At 43.8% G+C, this 16,994-nt stretch overlaps 1 protein-coding gene across 1 annotated transcript in view; it reads right to left on the bottom strand.

Moving 5' to 3' along the window:
- The window catches only part of RGL1 (ral guanine nucleotide dissociation stimulator like 1), an 81,474-nt gene that overhangs the window by 24,055 nt on the left and 40,425 nt on the right, over positions 1-16,994 (bottom strand). Inside the window, exon 5 of the mRNA XM_075038678.1 lies at positions 2,395-2,579. Within this exon, the coding sequence (XP_074894779.1) occupies positions 2,395-2,579 (185 nt within the window). The remainder of the gene's footprint in view (positions 1-2,394; positions 2,580-16,994) is intronic.

Here is a 16,994-nt window from a genome sequence, read left to right as displayed (position 1 = left end):
TTTACTGTAAGGCAACAGTAACTCCATAAGAAGGCAGGAAAAAAAAATGAACTTGTTAAAGACTAACAGCGAAAGTACTGAGCTTCCTACTAGGGAGATTTCATTAACAAAAACAAGCAGCACATTTCAGAGTATCTTAGGCAATACTTCATATCCAATTAAAGCAGAACAGACATTAAAGCAACAAAAGCAGATAAAAAAAAAAAACCAATGAGGAAGTATCACTTTAAGTACTTAGTTTTTCCTTTCTTCATTAATTAGCAAAACTTAATCATCAATGTAAACTGCTACAATTTTGATGTAACAAATTATTACTACAGGCTGTATCCAAATTTCCATCTGTAGATTTCAATTGCACAATTTATTGACAGAGCTAAACGCGATAAATGGAGACCTCTGTTTCAGCATTATTTTTCTGTGGCTGTTTTGTAACAATATGCGTAATTAAATGGACTTCTATAGACATTTTAAGAATCACACTTTTTTCTTTCTCTTTTTGGCTATGTAACTCCTCATTTTCTTTTCAGCTCTTGAAAGTCAACTGAAAATCCTCATCACTGAAAGAGTTGCAACCTTACTCAAAACCCCACAGCACTCATAAAATCAAGTCCTGGAGTGCAACGCAAGATTTTCCTTTTCTTTTTTAATGCCTCTTTTTCTCCTTTCTCTCTCACCTTCATAAATGTGTAACCAGTCTTTTCCCTACTCTCCAAGAAGCTGGAATCCTCTTGTACTCAAATATCTCATCATCTTCAAACCACTGGGATCCATTTAGCCCTCACAAAGCCCAGGTGCCCTCTTGACTTCACTGAGAGCAAACATGTGCCTCTTCCAAATTTGCAGTCTCTGACTCACCTCGCTTTGTATTGCTCAAGCTGCAAGAATTGAGGCCAGGAACAGCTTTTATCTCTGTATCTGGTACTGGAATCTAATCTACTGGTATGGCTGATGGCAGCACTGAATGGAGGTCTGATTACACAAACCAAACTGTAGGATTTAAGACCCAAATTTGTAAATTCAAAGCACAATATGAATGCTTTAGAACAATAATTATCAGCAAGTCTTGATTGCAGACAACACATCAAGAGTTTTGAAAGAAATCTCTGAAATGAACACAGATGGAGCTCTGATAAAGTGACAATTCTAAAACTCTTCTCTGCAGACCCCACAGGTTAATTGCATTCTCCTAATCTTATTCTAATTAACAGCCTCTATTCTGCCACAATTTGGAAAATGTTATCATTCAAACTGACCACTCTAACTCAGAAAAGGACCTTTTCAACTGTTACTTGAGGAAACAAATGCAGAAACAGGGCTGCTGGGAACTTCTGTTCACTTTGAACCCAAATATAGCTCTCGTGAGCTTTCTTTGTTTGACCTGTGGGAACCAAACCGAGAAAAGGACAGCAATAGGCACATATTAGCAATCCTGTTCACTTACCTATGTTCAATAAGGAAAATGCCTGGGCTCTCTGCAGTACTCCTTTTTATGTACGTGTTAATGACTAAGTTAATTTGGCATTTCACTGTATTATGCATTGACATGGTATTTCTGGAACATCCGGCAGGCATGATTTTTATGGGATGAAATGTTTCTTTTCTGTCATTTCCTTTATACTTTATTACATGAATTATTCCCTCTGCCCCTCTGTGGAAGTTGATTCTAGTTCTCATTCACACACTATGTGAGCTCCTACGACTTTTCAGCTTATGCCACAGGAAGCTTTCTGACCAGGATAAGGGTATGTGTCAGGCTTGACACTATGCACAGCATATTTGTGTTACTACAGTCCACTATTGTTTCGGTGGATTGTGACCCCCAATAACGTAAGTTTTTCCTCTGTCCTTGGATACCAGCAGCCGGCCACTCAAATAGGAAAAAACAGCCACAGACGCTTCCTTTGACATGATGGTAACTAGGAAGAAAAGATTCATGACGACAAACCTTGTGACTCAAGCTGTATTTTGTCACAGCTCTGTATTTTGCTTTTTGTTGTTTTGGGGTTTTCTTGGCCGGGGGGGGGGCGGGGGGGGAGATAGGCAGGTATTGAAATGAGAAGACCAGCTAAAGAGTGGCTGTGTGTTTTAATCCAATGACATGGGAAGTACGCTTACAATTAACCACTTAGCTGCTGCAGCAATCTCAAAGTTTTGGCTAAAAATTACAGAAGTGCTGGATTTCCCAATCCACCCCAGAATGAACAGGCATGGACACCTACACTGTGCGACTATTTCATCCCACACAGAACCTGTAGCCTCACACAGAGATTATTCTTTTTTAAATAAACTAGAAATAAGTCACTGGTGAACTTCACAATATTGTCAACTAGCATGAATCCCTTCAGTACCATAGGGTCTGGGAGAACAGAAAGACAGAAGGGAAAGGTAACTTACCATCGTTTTCCACTTCTTGGCTCTGGAACTGCTCCAAGAGGTTCTGTGCCCTCCTCTCTGGGTCAGAGCCAGGTATATTCTTCTTCAGGTAATCCAGCAACTTCAGCAAACACGGGTAGTCAGGTGGCTCTTTGAAATCCTCAGAGCACTGATCAAGCCAGGCTCGTAAGATTGATGCTATTGCACTAAGAGAAAAGACACAGAGCACACTGGTTGTATACAGCATGTATTGATGCAATTGTATGTATCTGTATCTAATAGAGCAATAAAAACATGAGACATTCATGCCCCACATGAAGGCAGTATGAAGACTTTTTTTGAGCAAGGAACTTAATTTGTTCTTTTTATGCATAGAATCTTATTAAGCTATCACTCGGATTTTGCCAGGGACTTCAGTGAAGTTGCTCCTGATTTGCACTCCTACAAGTGGATCCAATTATGGCCCCCAAATGCAAACTTAATAAAGAATCAAATCTCTTTAAGCTATATTGGGACCCTTCGAATAAATTCATGAGAGATAAAGCAATTAAGAGAATAGAATAGAACAGAACAGAACTGAACTATTTCAGTTGGAAGGGACCTACAATGATCATCTAGTCCAACTCCCTGACCAATTCGGGGCTGACCAAAAGTTAAAGCATGTTGTTAAGGGCATCGGCCAAATGCCTCTTAAACACTGACAGGCTTGGGGCATCACCACCTCTCTAGGAAGCCTGTTCCAGGGTTTGACCACCCTCTCGGTAAAAAAATGCTTCCTCATGTCCAGTCTAAACCTCCCCTGGTGCAACTTTGAACCATTCCTATGCATCCTGTCCCTGGATCCCAGGGAGAAGAGCTCAGCACCTCCCTCTCCACCTCCCCTCCTCAAGAAGCTGTAGAGAGCAATGAGGTCGCCCCTCAGCCTCCTTTTCTCCAAGCTACACAAACCCAGAGTCCTCAGCCGCTCCTCACAGGACATGCCTTCCAGCCCTGTCACCAGCTTGGCTGCCTTCCTCTGGACACATTCCAGGACCTTCACATCCTTCTTAAACGGTGGGGCCCAGAACTGCACACACAGTGCTCCAGGTGAGGCCACACCAATGCTGAATACAGCAGGATAATCCCCTCTCTTGACCAACTGGTTATGCTGTGTTTGATGCGGTTTGCCCTCTTGGCTGCCCTGGCACACTGCTGGCTCCTATTGAGCCTGCTGCCCACCAGCACCTCCAGATCCCTTTCTGCAGGGCTGCTCGCCAGCCACTCCTCTCCCAGTTTATACTTGTGCCCAGCAGTACTCCATCCCAGGTGCAGAATCCGGCATTTGGACTTGTTAAATTTCATCCCATTAACCACAGCCCAATGCTCCAATCTATCTAGATCCCTCCCAAGGCCTCCTGTCCCTCAAGAGAGTCAACAGCACCTCCCAGTTTGCTATCATCAGCAAACACCCTAATGGTGCATTCAACTCCCGCATCCAGATCACTGATAATCATATTGAACAGCACTGGCCCTGGCACTGAGCCCTGAGGAACACCGCTGGTGACCAGCCGCCAGCCAGATGTAGCCCCATTCACTACAACCCTTTGAGCTCTGCCCTTCAGCCAGTTCTTCACCCAGCGCACCGTGAACCCGCTCATCCCACAGTTGGACAACTTGTCCAGAAGGATGCTGTGAGGGCCTTACTAAAATCCAGAAAAACTACATCTACCGCCCTCCCTTCATCCACTGGGTGGGTGACCTTATCATAGAAGGATATCAAATTAATTAAACAGGACTTTCCATTTGGGAACCCATGTCGACTGTGCCCAATGATTGCATTATTCTTTACTGGGTACTATTGAAAGGCAAGTATAATCTTCTCCATAATTTTTCCAGGAACGGAGGTAACTGAGGTTAGACTAACAGGTCTGTAGTTCCCTGGGTCTTCCCTCATGCCCTTTCTGTAGACTGGAGTAACACTGGCTAGCTTCCAGTCAGCAGGGACCTCCCCAGGCTCCCGAGACCTTTGGACAATGATCGAGAGGGGTCCTGCCGTAACATCCGCTAGCTCCTTCAGTACTCTGGGGTGAATCCCATCAGGCCCCGCGGACTTGTGAACGTTCAGCTGATACAGCTGGCCTCTTACAACTTCACTGTCCACAAATGGAAAGTCACTGTTCCCACACTTGTGGTCCTCCAAGTCAGAGGACCAGGCAGCCCAAGGTCTATCAGCATTATTAAAGACTGAGGCAAAAAACGCATTCAGTGCCTCTGCTTTTTCTTCATGCCTATTAGTCAGGTGACCATCTTCAACCAGTATTGGTCCAATGTTTTCTTTAGACCTCTTCTTGCTATTAACATACTATAAGCCCTTCTTGTTATCTGAAAAAACACTGGCCAGTTTCAACTCTAATTGAGCTTTGGCCTTTCCTGTCTTCTCCCTGCATAAATGAACCACAGCTCCGTACTCTTCCTGAGAAGCCTGACCTTGCTTCCAGAGATCATACAGTTTCTTTTTCCCCTTGAGCTCCAGGAGAAGTTCCCTGTTCAGCCAAGCTGGTCTTCTGCCCCGCTTGCTTGACTTACAACACAGTGGAATTGCCTGCTCGTGTGCTTCTAAAAGGTGGTTCTTAAAGACTGACCAGCACTTGTGGACTCCTAAGCTCTCAAAAGCAGATTCCCAGGGGATTTTGCTAAATGGCTCCCTGAATAGTTTAAAGTTTGCTCTCCTGAAGTCCAGGGTAGCAACTCTGCTGTCCTATTTTCTTATTACACTGAAAACTTTAAACACAACCATTTCATCATCACTGTGGCCAAGACAGCCACCTACCATCACATCCCCCATGAGTTCTTCTCTATTCACAAACAGCAAGTCTAGGAAGGCATCTTTCCTAGTTGGCTCACTGAGTACCTGTGACAAGAAGTTATCTCCTACAAAATTCAAGAATTTCCAAGACCTGCTTGTCACAGCGGTATGATATGCCCAGTTGATGCCTGGGAAGCTGAAATCTCCCATAAGGACAAGGGCTACTAATCCAGAAATTTCTGCTAATTTTCTATAGAATAACTCATCAGTGCTTACATCCTGGCTGGGCAACTGGTACTAGATACCCACTAAAACATCTCCTTTGTTTTCCATCCCCCTAATCCTTACCCAGAGGCTCTCAACCACATCATCACTAACTGTAAGGGCTCTGCAGTCAAACTCTCCCTTACATAGAGTGCGACACCTCCACCTCACCTGCCCTGCCTGTAGCCTGTAGCCCTCCATCCAATCACTCCAGTTGTGGGACTCATTCCCCCAGGTCTCACTAATACCAATTACATCGTAGCCCTGGGAGTCGACCAACGCTTCCAGTTCACCCTGTTTGTTTCTCATACCGCGTACATTAGTGTACAAGCATTTCAGATATGCTCCTGAGCCCTCCATGCTCCCAGAAGCAGTGTAAATGTTCCCATGAGGATTGCCACCCTCTGGTGATGCCATGCCAGCCCCTGGTTTACCTACTGCAATCCTATTGGTATCCACTTTGCCCATTGATTCTAGTTTAAATCCCTTTCAATCAGCCTTGCCAGCTCACACCCAAAGACCCATTTTCCCCATCAGGGGGACAGATGGATCCCATCAGGCCCCAAAATACCTTGTCTCTCAAAGGCTCTTCCATGCTTTAAAACCCCAAAGTTTTGGCGGAGGCACCAGTCCTGGAGCCAGGTATTGATATTCTGGTCTTGCCTGTTTCCCATTACTGGGAGGATTGAGGAAAACACTACCTATGCTCCCAAATTTTTTAGCATTCTTCCCAAGGCTCTGAAGTCTATTTTGATTGACCTCAGACTTTTTGTTGTGACATCATTTGTACCCACATGAAAGAGTAGAAATGGATAGTAGTCTGAAGGTTGAACTAAGCTCTTCAGTCTTGTGGTGATATCCCTAATTCAGGCCCCAGGGAGGCAGCAAACTTCTCTGAAAAGAGGGTCCAGTCTGCAAACAGGTGCTTCTGTTCCGCACAGAAGGGAATCACCAATGACAATAACTGACCATTGTTTCTTCTCGGTGCTGGTCTTAATGCAGTTCTTGTTGCGAGGGATTGGTCTCTCTGATCTCGGCAAGACTGCTTGCGGAGGTTCCTCCTCTTTCTTTTCTCATTATGCACTTCATCTGCTGTACCCAGGGCCTCATACCTGTTCTGTAAGGGTATTTTAGAGGGTAAAGGTGTTTCTCTTACTGCTCCATGCTGTAATCTTCTTCCACCTCTCCTTATCCCTTGTGATACTGCCTTCCTCCTGGCACAAAGCAGATCCAGGACCTGCCTCTGTAGTGGCCACACTGAGTTGGCTTCTATGCATCATAGGTGGCAGAGTACGGCTCCACTGATCAATCTCCTTCTCAGACTCTTGAATGCTCCTCAGTCTGCCCCCTCTCCTCCTGCAGCTCAGCCACCAAGCAGAGCAGTTCATCAATCTGGTCACACCTCCCGCAGTCTTGCTTATGATCACTTTCCACCTCTAGTAGGAATATCCCTTCACACGTCCCACAGCTGGAAATCTGGGTGGTCACACGCTTGAACAGGAGCTCTGTCTGTGTGGCTGCGTTGGTTCTACCAGGTGCTAGAAGCTCAGGAGAAGCAAGGGACACTGCTTTTTGCCAGGTGGCAACCATGCTGCCATGCACCTGCCCACTTGGAAATATATATACTCTGGTGTCTGTTGCAATCAGATGGGCTGATTGATTTTGCCTGCTTAAATCTCCCACATTGCTGGGTGCAGGCTCCATGCCTTGCTGTCTCATCCAGTCAGTGGGTCCGGGGTCAGTGGCTCGGGGAATGCCCCCTGTTCAGACAAGTCTCTACTTGTCCATGTGTCTCCTCGTGTGTTCTGCCGCTGCTTGCTGCCACTGCTGCTGGTGCTCCTCGCACTGCTCCAGCATCCATTGCAATCAATAATACTAGAAATAGCCCTCTCCCAAGTATATAAAGCCAGCACCTTGGATAAAACCAAGTAATTTTCTGTTACTGGTATTCATTATTCATTATGAACCTGCTTCCCTGTATTGCACTGTTTGTCAAGATAGCAAAGCAAGATGTGCAAATTACCTTGGAGTTATGCTTTGCTTAATCAGTTGAAGTATCTTTGCTTAGCTTACCATGACCATGTTTGAATAACTACCAGACATTATGCATACAATTAAAAGCAGAACATAATTTCTGAATTCCCTCTTGTGCCAGTGGGAAAAGCTGTGGCCCAGCGAGGGTGCAATGTTTGCTTCATTACCGCTCCCTGGGATGTTGTGGGAAAACAGCACGGAGGAAACAAGATATTCATGGCTCCTTCAGGGTAGCAGCTTCCCAGTGGAAGCGCTAAATCAAACACTTCCTTTGGTGCCCTTCCTCTCATCAATTGCTGCTGCCAAGTCTGAGGACCAAACTGAAGCTGCATATTCCTCCACACCGTGTTACTCATCTGCTGCCTTAGTAGAAAGACTGCCGATTCATGAAACCTTGGGTTCTGCAAAAAAAGCAGTCTAAGCCTGAACTTAATCCCCAGGAGCACACGCAGTTAGTGAGATTGCGTTATCTGTGAAGATGAAATCCTAATTGTGACATGTGGAGCACGGGCAGCACTATGCTGCCAGTGCCCAGTATCGAGCTTGCAGATAGCTGAACCCAGAAGACAGACTGGTCTTGCTAATCTTATGATGAAATACGTGACAAAAATATATCAGCAGAACCTGGATTTTACCCTTAGCCCAAAGACAAGGTGGGGCTGTCAAATTATACCATGCAGAAAGGTATCTCAATCATGCTGGTGGTGCAGGGGAAGAATGCTTAAGGAGTTACAGGAGCATTGGATCTCATTCAGCAAAGTTATCCCAGACCTTCTTAGACACATGCAGCTAAAAAGACACCAGTTGCAGAGAACTGCCCATGCCCATGGATAATGCACAAATGTATGCTTATAGGAATTGCCTTAAATCCTGTCTTTGCAGGGAGTTTTTCATCATTTCAACTTGATTTTGCAAGAAAACAAGATTTATAATTTATGCTACAGTTTTCCAGAAATAACTTAAAATTATATTAACAATTTCAACTAAGTGTGAAAAAACTGGAAGAGTCTGAAAAATAACCAGATTTCTTCAAGTTTTAAGAAAATTCAAGCCTGGATAAAAAAATAATGATCAACTTATTTTTTCTGCTGCAGGAAAGACTGTGAGATCTTTGATTCTTCATAGCAATATGCCAGTAAATCAGCGTGTATACTTTGGTGCACCAATTAGCCCTGGCCACAGCACATGTTGCAGGCTGGGAAGACACAGATGGCCTATCAAAACACTTTTTAATGACAATTTTGTTCACCTGAGTTGACAGAGGGATTAGGGAAAAGGACTTTTGGGTGCAACCACTTAACATGACACACTGGCCATGGCCACCTACTGTCGTGTTCAGAGTAGGACATAATGTGAGAGAGGAAAAGGCCCTTGTTCCAGAATAAAAGGCATAATAAACACCTAAACTTCCTGAGAAAAGGAAGTCCCAAAGATTTCCTCTGCGACACTGACACCATCTCTGTATTTCAAATCTCTTCCACCCAGTAGTCATAAATGCTGTGGCAGGCATGAGAGGTGACTTACAGGTATTGCTGTCATGGAAAGCACAGAAAGATGTTTAGGAGAGAAGAAACACAGTTTTGTAGGGGAGCAGATCTCATGAGCTCCACTGCCATCAGAAAAACAGCTGAGGCAACCAAGTGACAACAGCCCTGGTTTGCAGCAGGTCCTGTTGGGTTCTGCAAATGCTTAGGGCTCTGCTGTGTAGTTAGCTGCGAGAGCTTAGCCCTCCAATGACTTTATTTTTCACATTTACAGAAACCTTCCCTGATACCTATTCCAATAACCCTGGCTTCACAAGACCCTCACGCAATAACAGCATCCCATACTCCCAATGATATTCCATGAAGAGGAGATGGGCCGTGCTCTCGGTAAAAACCTCTAACCATGAGTATCCAGTTAGAGACACTGATGTGTCAGCTCAAAGACCATCTGTGCTCTGTACTTATGAGAATCAGGCACTTGGCTTTTAAAGTTCAGATCCTCGAAAATTAATGTACTGGCTCCTGGTCATGTTAATAGCTGCAAAATGGAGAGGGACAAGCCTGCCAGGACCACCTCTCACTCCTCAATTTATGAGATCATGAGAAGAGTTCAAATGTGAACACAGATTTCACATGTAGGCAATGAGGAACCCAAAAGCCAACTCAGAAAGCGCTCACATCAGAGCTGTGTACAAATAATGGCACATTTGTTCTGCAAGTAGGGAAACCACAGCAATATCTAGTTAACTCAGCTGCTCAGTGGCACTCAAAATAAACCAATAGTTAATAAAGAGTAAAGATAGCTTCTCCCACTCTCCTTGTCTCATTTTAACTGTATTGTTTTTTCTTCAAAACTCAATTACCTTTTAATCCCACACAGATGTGATTTTACAAGTCCTATCCACTTTAGTCTGTTGTTTCTTGCTCCCTTCTCTGATATTGTAGCAACTTCAAACTTTTAATTAGTGAGAGTATTTGGAAAGCTGTCAGTAATACTGTTTGGTTAGGCTTGCCGACAGGAGAAACTCTGGAATTGCAATTTTAGAGCTACAAAAAGCATTTACAACCAAAAATTAACGTGCAAACACATTCTGAATTTCAGGCTTCATTGCAAACATGAAACACAGACTGTGCAGCTTGGAAGAATCTCTTTATATTTGAAAACTGTTTTGGACTGAATTTTCACAACTTGGCTCAGACAAGCTTCCACCATACATGCAACAAGCCCTTCATGGTTTAGGCCAGTGATGGCCAAACTTTCCATCTGGAGCTTCAGGACCACATTCCACATTTCTCTGTCAGGACAAGTGTCACACGATAGCCAGTGCTCCACCACCGCTGCAGTGAAGCCATCAGCGTCAGCCCAGCTCCACATCCCAAGGCCAAGAAAGGCCACAACAGACAGATGCCCACTGTGATGCTCCCAAGCCCTCACTCCACCCTCCTGTCTCCTCAGATTTTTAATCATCTGCTGTAGCCCCGCACATACCCAGAACACTGCAGCACAGCAGCACTTGCAGTCACAAATGCCACTGTCCTATGTCTACTATATTTTCATTTCTTTTCCACCACAGGCAGGGGAACACTATACCTCACTCTATGCCCTAATAGTGTATTTTATCATGCTCTGTACCCCCTTTCCCAACCCACATCACAAACTCACCATCATCCCTTCTGGCTCCACCACCAAAAACTAGGTTGGGTATTCTTTTCTTATGAGCATTACCAGTTCAGCAATGATTTGGAAGAAGGAGCCTCTCCACAGGATAAGTTCCTGTACTAATGTTATTCACACACTCCTTATATTAAGCTCAGTTTCCAGAGCCTTGTTTGATGGCCACTTTCATAAGTTGAGGAGTAAACAGATTTTAAGACAGACGCAGTCTCCCAGAGCAGGGTGAAGAGTTCACAGCAGTTACAGACACTGATTTTTGCCAGCAAAATCATTTCAGTCAAGAGGCGAAATAGGAAAGAGAAAAAAGGTACACTGTGCCCTACTGACCTCCTATCACCTGACTGTTTAATTGGTGTGTCAGGGAGGGAAGCCTTCTGAAAACAGGTTGGAGACTTGCCCGTATCTTACAGTATCTTTATGTTTGCTGCCCTTGAGAAGAAACTCCCTGTACTCAATAGACCCAGAGACAGATAGAAACGGGAGCCTTCCAAGATCTCAGACAGGAAAGAAACATCACAGACTACATTTTTCATGGGTTGATTATGAGCTATAAATTTTTCCTTTCCTGCCTATAAGAAAAAGCTTTTTAATGTTTAACTCCTGTCCTGCCAACCACAGACCCTGGGCTCTGTTCAGCATTGTTTCCAAGTTTCACACCTATCAGAAAGTCTTCCGATTTCCATATCAGCTTTGCCTGAAGCCCATCTCTGAAGGTTTCAGTCTCCAAAATCTACCGTTAGGTGGAAGAAGCATATCTGATTCCATCATTTACAAACTGGGAACACAGAACTATTCATCCACTCACATTTACACATGAGCTACCACAAAACGTGATGAGACTGCGGCAGCTCCAAGCCTAACCTCTCTGTTAAGCTGAGCTAGCAGGGCACAGAGGAGGTGGAAAATGAGGCCTTCATATCACATAGGCACAAGCAATTCAATAGGTTACACGGAAATTCTGCATAGTCTTTTCTCAGCTGGGGAGACAGCTATAACACTGGTCCTGAAGAGATCTGCATAGGAATTAAAGAGATCATTTCTTGCCAAAAAGGCAAAAGCAGTGTTTTCTTTCCCACCACAATTATTTGTAAAGAATGAATAGAAGGGAATCTCAACAATTAAGAATAAGGAGAACCTCAGTTGCAAAAAGAGATTAAATGACTGATTTCTTATGAAATTAAACAGGAACATGCACAAAACTATCTGTAACTTGACAAATGCATACTTAAGACCATCAATGGAATAATCTTTACAGAGGGCTATTTCCTCTCCTCCACTGTCCATGCAATAGCTTTCAGGCTTGCTTACACAGACTAAATTAAGCCAGCTGTATTTTCTCAGTTCTGCTCGTTAAATAACATCATCATCAGTTAAATCTCAGCTTTGAATCAGGGGTAAAATGTATGTAAACTGCAAGTAAAGGTTGATGTAAGGGTACCTTCTCACACCCAGTCTGTTTATAAATAATGTGCTGATGACTTCCAGCAAATGATCTCTTTTTTTGATTTGGGAAGAACTAGTTGAATAGCATATGGGGGGGGGGGCTTTTGCTAGGATGCATGTAAAGTCACTAAGGGAATAGCTCTGTGAGTTGTTCTTTGTTTTAATTGAGATGCCAATCACTATTTTTCTTTGCTCTTCTAATTATTCTTTTTTGCTTGGTTCTGGTTGTTTTCATAACTCTCCTACTCTTCCATTGCTTATACTGCCCTGTGTTTGACTCTGCTTCTCATGTAACCACATTGGTTTCTGCTGTTGTTTTAGCTTAATTGGCTTTACTGGAATGAATGCTGATTGTTGCTCTCCCAAATGCATCTTAACTGCTTCCCACCATGGATTTCCCAGGCATCAGAAACTTCCAGCCAATTTTCTTCCATTTGTCTCACATTCCTTTGGTGTCTGTTCTCCTGGAGTACAGTGTTTCAGGACCAGTTTTATTTCTGCAGTACTGTAACTGTACTCATTGTTTTCCAGCAGGACCGTTAGCTTCAGTAGGAAACAAGACAAATTTTCTGCCAGGAAGGTCTAAATTCACAAGAAGCCATGGGACAATGTTTGTTTACCACTATGAGAAACTCCAAATGCTGCAGTAGTCCACTGAAGGTTTCGGTATTTGCTATTTTAATGCAGAAGAAGAGGGGTAAACATGCAAGACACGCCACGTGGTAACTAAACAGTTCCTTAATTTTCTTTATTTGAACTGGTTTACCCAATTGCTGTGGAATGAAACAAGATTTCAGTTTAGCTTTGAGTTGCTTTGTCTGCGGTTTTCAATCGCAACACGTTCCAAGTTTTAATAACAAATAAATTCCGCATTTTGATAATGGCGTGGTTTAAGCCCAGACAGCAACAACGCACCGCGAGGCCACTCACTCACTCAGTCCTCCTCCCCAGTGGGATGGGGAGGACAAAATATAACAAAAAGCTCGTGAGACAAGCACAGGAAGGGGTCACTCACCAATTATGGTCACAGGTGAAAACCAGACTCGACTTGGGGAAAAAAACTAAAATCAATTTCATTGGTTAGCAATCAAATCAGATTAGGGTAATGAGAAATAAAACCAAATCTTAAAGCACACTTCCGCCACCCCTCCCTTCTTCCGGGCTCAACTCCACTCTCCATTTTCTCCACCTCCTCCCTACCAGTGGTGCAGGGGTACAGGGAATGTGGGTTGGGGTCAGTTCATCACATGTTGTCTCTGCTGCTCCTTCCTTGTCAGCGGGAGGACTCCTCACTCTTCCCCTGCTCCAGTGTGGGGTCCCTCCCACAGCAGGCAGTCCTCCACGAACTTCTCCAACATGAGTCCTTCCCACGGGCCACAGCCCTTCAGGCACAGACTGCTCCAGCACGGGCTTTCCCACGGAGTCATGGCCACCTTCATGGGCATCCCGCTGCTCTGGCGTGGGCTCCTCCTCCCTCGCTCCCCTCTGTGGGCTTGGGGGGACAGCCTGCTGTCTCACCACGGGCTGCAGGGGCATCAACCTCCTCCGGCGCACCTCCTCCCCCCTCCTTCCTCACTGACCTTGCTGCCCGCGCAGGGGTTTCTCTCACATTCCACTTCCCAAACTCCGCTGCAGGTTTCCCTTCTCAAATCTGCTCTCCCAGAGGCGCTACCGCTGTCACTGACGGGGTCGGCCTGGGCCAGAGGCGGGTCCGCCTGGGAGCCGGGGAAGCTTCCAGCACCTTCTCACAGGAGCCACCCCTGCGGCCCCTCCCCCATTACCAAAAGCCCACCACACAAACCCAATACAGACAAAGCAGATGCAACTAGGAGCTGACATTCAAGACAACAAAAGAAGTCCCAAGTATTTTGATTCATTTCTGTGGCCTGTCATTCATCTGAGGGGGAGCACCACCAATCTACTCCAAATCAGCAAACTGAAGCCAGCAGCAGAAGGAAACCACAACCTTAAACTCCAAGAGGAGGTTTCAAAGGACTTTTACTGTTACTCAAGCTCATTTAGGATTTAAAAGCCTCAGGACTCAGCCATAGCAGTGCTTGGGACTGCAGAAGAGGAGAGTTTGAGGGCTTAAAGCTATTTTACTTTTTGTACTACATAAACTGTTTCTGCCTCTCATTCAGCTTTTCCAACTCCAGTAAGAAACCTCCCTTTTACAGCACTGGGGATGTGAGTATACAGTGTAGCCAGGAAAAAAAATTAATTAAAATCCCCATTTGAAACCTCATACTGCAACCAGGAGACCAGTTTTCCAGTTCTACTGCTTTCTCTTTAATATCCGTGAGAAATATAACCTAAACTTGGATTTATAAAAATTCTTAAACTTTCTTTGGTTTCATCAGAAGGAGAGATGTACATAAATGGATCAGAACATGGCTCACTGTTTACGGCACAGCATTTCCTTTTCATCACCTTTGCCCTGGCTGTGGAGTCTCTTACTAGCTACAAACGCAAGAGTTATTTCTACATACAGGGGGAGATGGCATGCTTTTTCCTCTCCCTGTTATATTTATGAACATGCCCAAAGGGTACCTTTAAAGAAAACATACCAATGTTAGACCTCTGGAAAGCAAACAAACAAAAAATCATGATCTAAGTCCATGGACCAATATGGCAACGTCATCTGCCTCTTGAAAAACCTCTCCAGCAGGTAATTTCAGGTTCATACTGCTATATTTTTGAGCAAGGTCTTCAAGTGACTAGATTCAGTTAACATTAAACTAGTCTTCCCTGAATACAAACATTGCAGGCAAGCCCGGACTGCCAGGCTGGACATTTTTCTGTGTGTGCTGAACAGCAATAAATCACTTCTAGGAACTTCACTGACAGAAATCTTCAAAACTCATGGCAACAAGCTCAGCACCTTTTATCCATGAAGTGTGATGTGCTGCATCAGCTCTCCAGGTCTCTCAAGCCTAGCAAATCACCTCAGTGACATGGCCTCAGCCCTGTTTCAGACCCTCACATTACTCAGAGGCATCTCAGTATCCAGTGAAGCTATTGACTTCCAAAAGGTAGAAGCAGCGACAATATTTTATGGTTCCGTCTCCATCCTCAACCAGCTCCAGCAAGGTCTTTAACACCTATCTTCCGGGAAAAAAAAAGTGTTCTGCTCCTTTAATACATCACCTCTTTAAATTCATGGAGTCTGTGATCTGGGTATAGCTGTCTGTCAGCAGTGAATTGCCCAGAGATCAAAATTAACACAGTCAAAATTCATTCAGTAGGGGGAAGGAAATAGGGCACAAGGTATTTCACAGATCATTCTGCATAGAAAACTCAACCTTTTAACAGTGAGTTAAAAGTTAACTGAGGAACTCTCCTGCTCTGAATAGAGACCACAGTGGATGAGGTCATATCACCAAAAGCATTGTTTCTAACTATCTCATACACACAATCACTTCAGGAGGACTGAAGCCCCCAGACAACATTAGTTGCTTGACTTGCTGATCCCCTTCCCAGAATATGTAAAGGTTCTTGAGATCTCTTGGACGTGACTGTCTCATTTCAGTTTCCCATGACTCCTGGCTGATAAGGTGTACAGAGTCTTCACATCAGACAGGAGCAGGGGAAAGTACTTTTTTTCTTTTTGCTCTACTTTCTTTCCTCATTTGCTTTTTGTCAGGTGATGTGTACCAAACCACACATTTGAACTATACAACCTCACTTAAAACCAAAAGTATAATTGAATTATAGTACAATTTTTCTACAGTTCCTGTAATGTGTACTATTGTATGGACCTCTCTAATTCTTAATGCTACTCATCATGCTGATAATTTTTGTGTTTAATGTATGTATGGTTTTATTCTGAATGGTCACATGTCTTGGTGTGTTATATCTACTCTTTTCTTTCTGAAAGTCAACAGAAGTCCTAAGCTAGAAAACATGTAGTGAATACACAGAACTCCGAAGACAATGATGACCCAACTGAGATGAGGAGGCAACTCTGTCACACCTCAACACAAAAACGTGCAGAACTGCAAAACAGCACCAGGCAATCTTGTTTATGTGATGCAAGAAAGAGCAAAAAGAATTGCTTATAGGAGGAGATAGAGGGCCAAGTAAGTTACTCCTTACAACTCTCTTATCAGACAATTACAAGAGACATGGCATCATATTTCTGGAAACACAGGCTAAAGTCCCTCTAACTCAGACATTTGACCGGAATATCTGACCTTTTCTGGACTTTATTCTTCTGTTAAATTATGATCATGAACTTTCCGACTGACTGAAAGTAGTGAGAACTGTGGAAAGCAAACTAGTGAACATGAAAAGCATGGCAGGTGGTTTTCTTTTTGGTTTTTTTTTTTTTTTTTTTTTCAAGCTCACAAAACTTTTGACAGTGTTCAGAGCTTACTCATAACTCTAAGGTCCAAACTGTCTGTGTGTTTTTAAAGTTACAAAACTACAGTACCTTTGTTTAAGCTGTGTAATACTGAATGTAGTTTTAAAGAAAAGGGCAGTAATAATAAAAAACCTGAAAGACATTTTTTATTAGATGTAATTAAGTCAGATCCCTGTTGAAAAAATACAATTTTTTTGACCACTCCTGTGGCCCAAAAATGATAGGAATGATGCTTAAGTGAACAGGAGAAAAACCCCTTGGCAGAACGGATCCTTAGAAGGCATGTTTCCGAACATAGCTGAAGTGATCTTGGGTCAGTAACAACTATATGTCACTGCAACAAGTGTGAGAAGTAACTGCTGGCTCAGACCCATAATTTGGAAACACAAGGGTAGGTTTATAGCTCCCACAAGTCTCTCAAACAAGGCTGTGCCATGAGTGCACTTAAGCCCTAGCGTAGGACTTGCAGGTTCAACATGAACACTGGGTGCAATGCTAAAATAATTTAAAAAATTACGTACATCAGGCATTTTGCTTCTCAAATTATATCACAACTCTGTACTACAAGTACAA

Source organism: Buteo buteo, chromosome 10, assembly GCF_964188355.1.
Source record: "Buteo buteo chromosome 10, bButBut1.hap1.1, whole genome shotgun sequence".
Classification (NCBI taxonomy): Eukaryota; Metazoa; Chordata; class Aves; order Accipitriformes; family Accipitridae; genus Buteo; species Buteo buteo.
The sequence above is the reverse complement of the archived record's forward strand: the minus strand, read 5'-3'. Positions and strand labels throughout refer to the sequence as shown.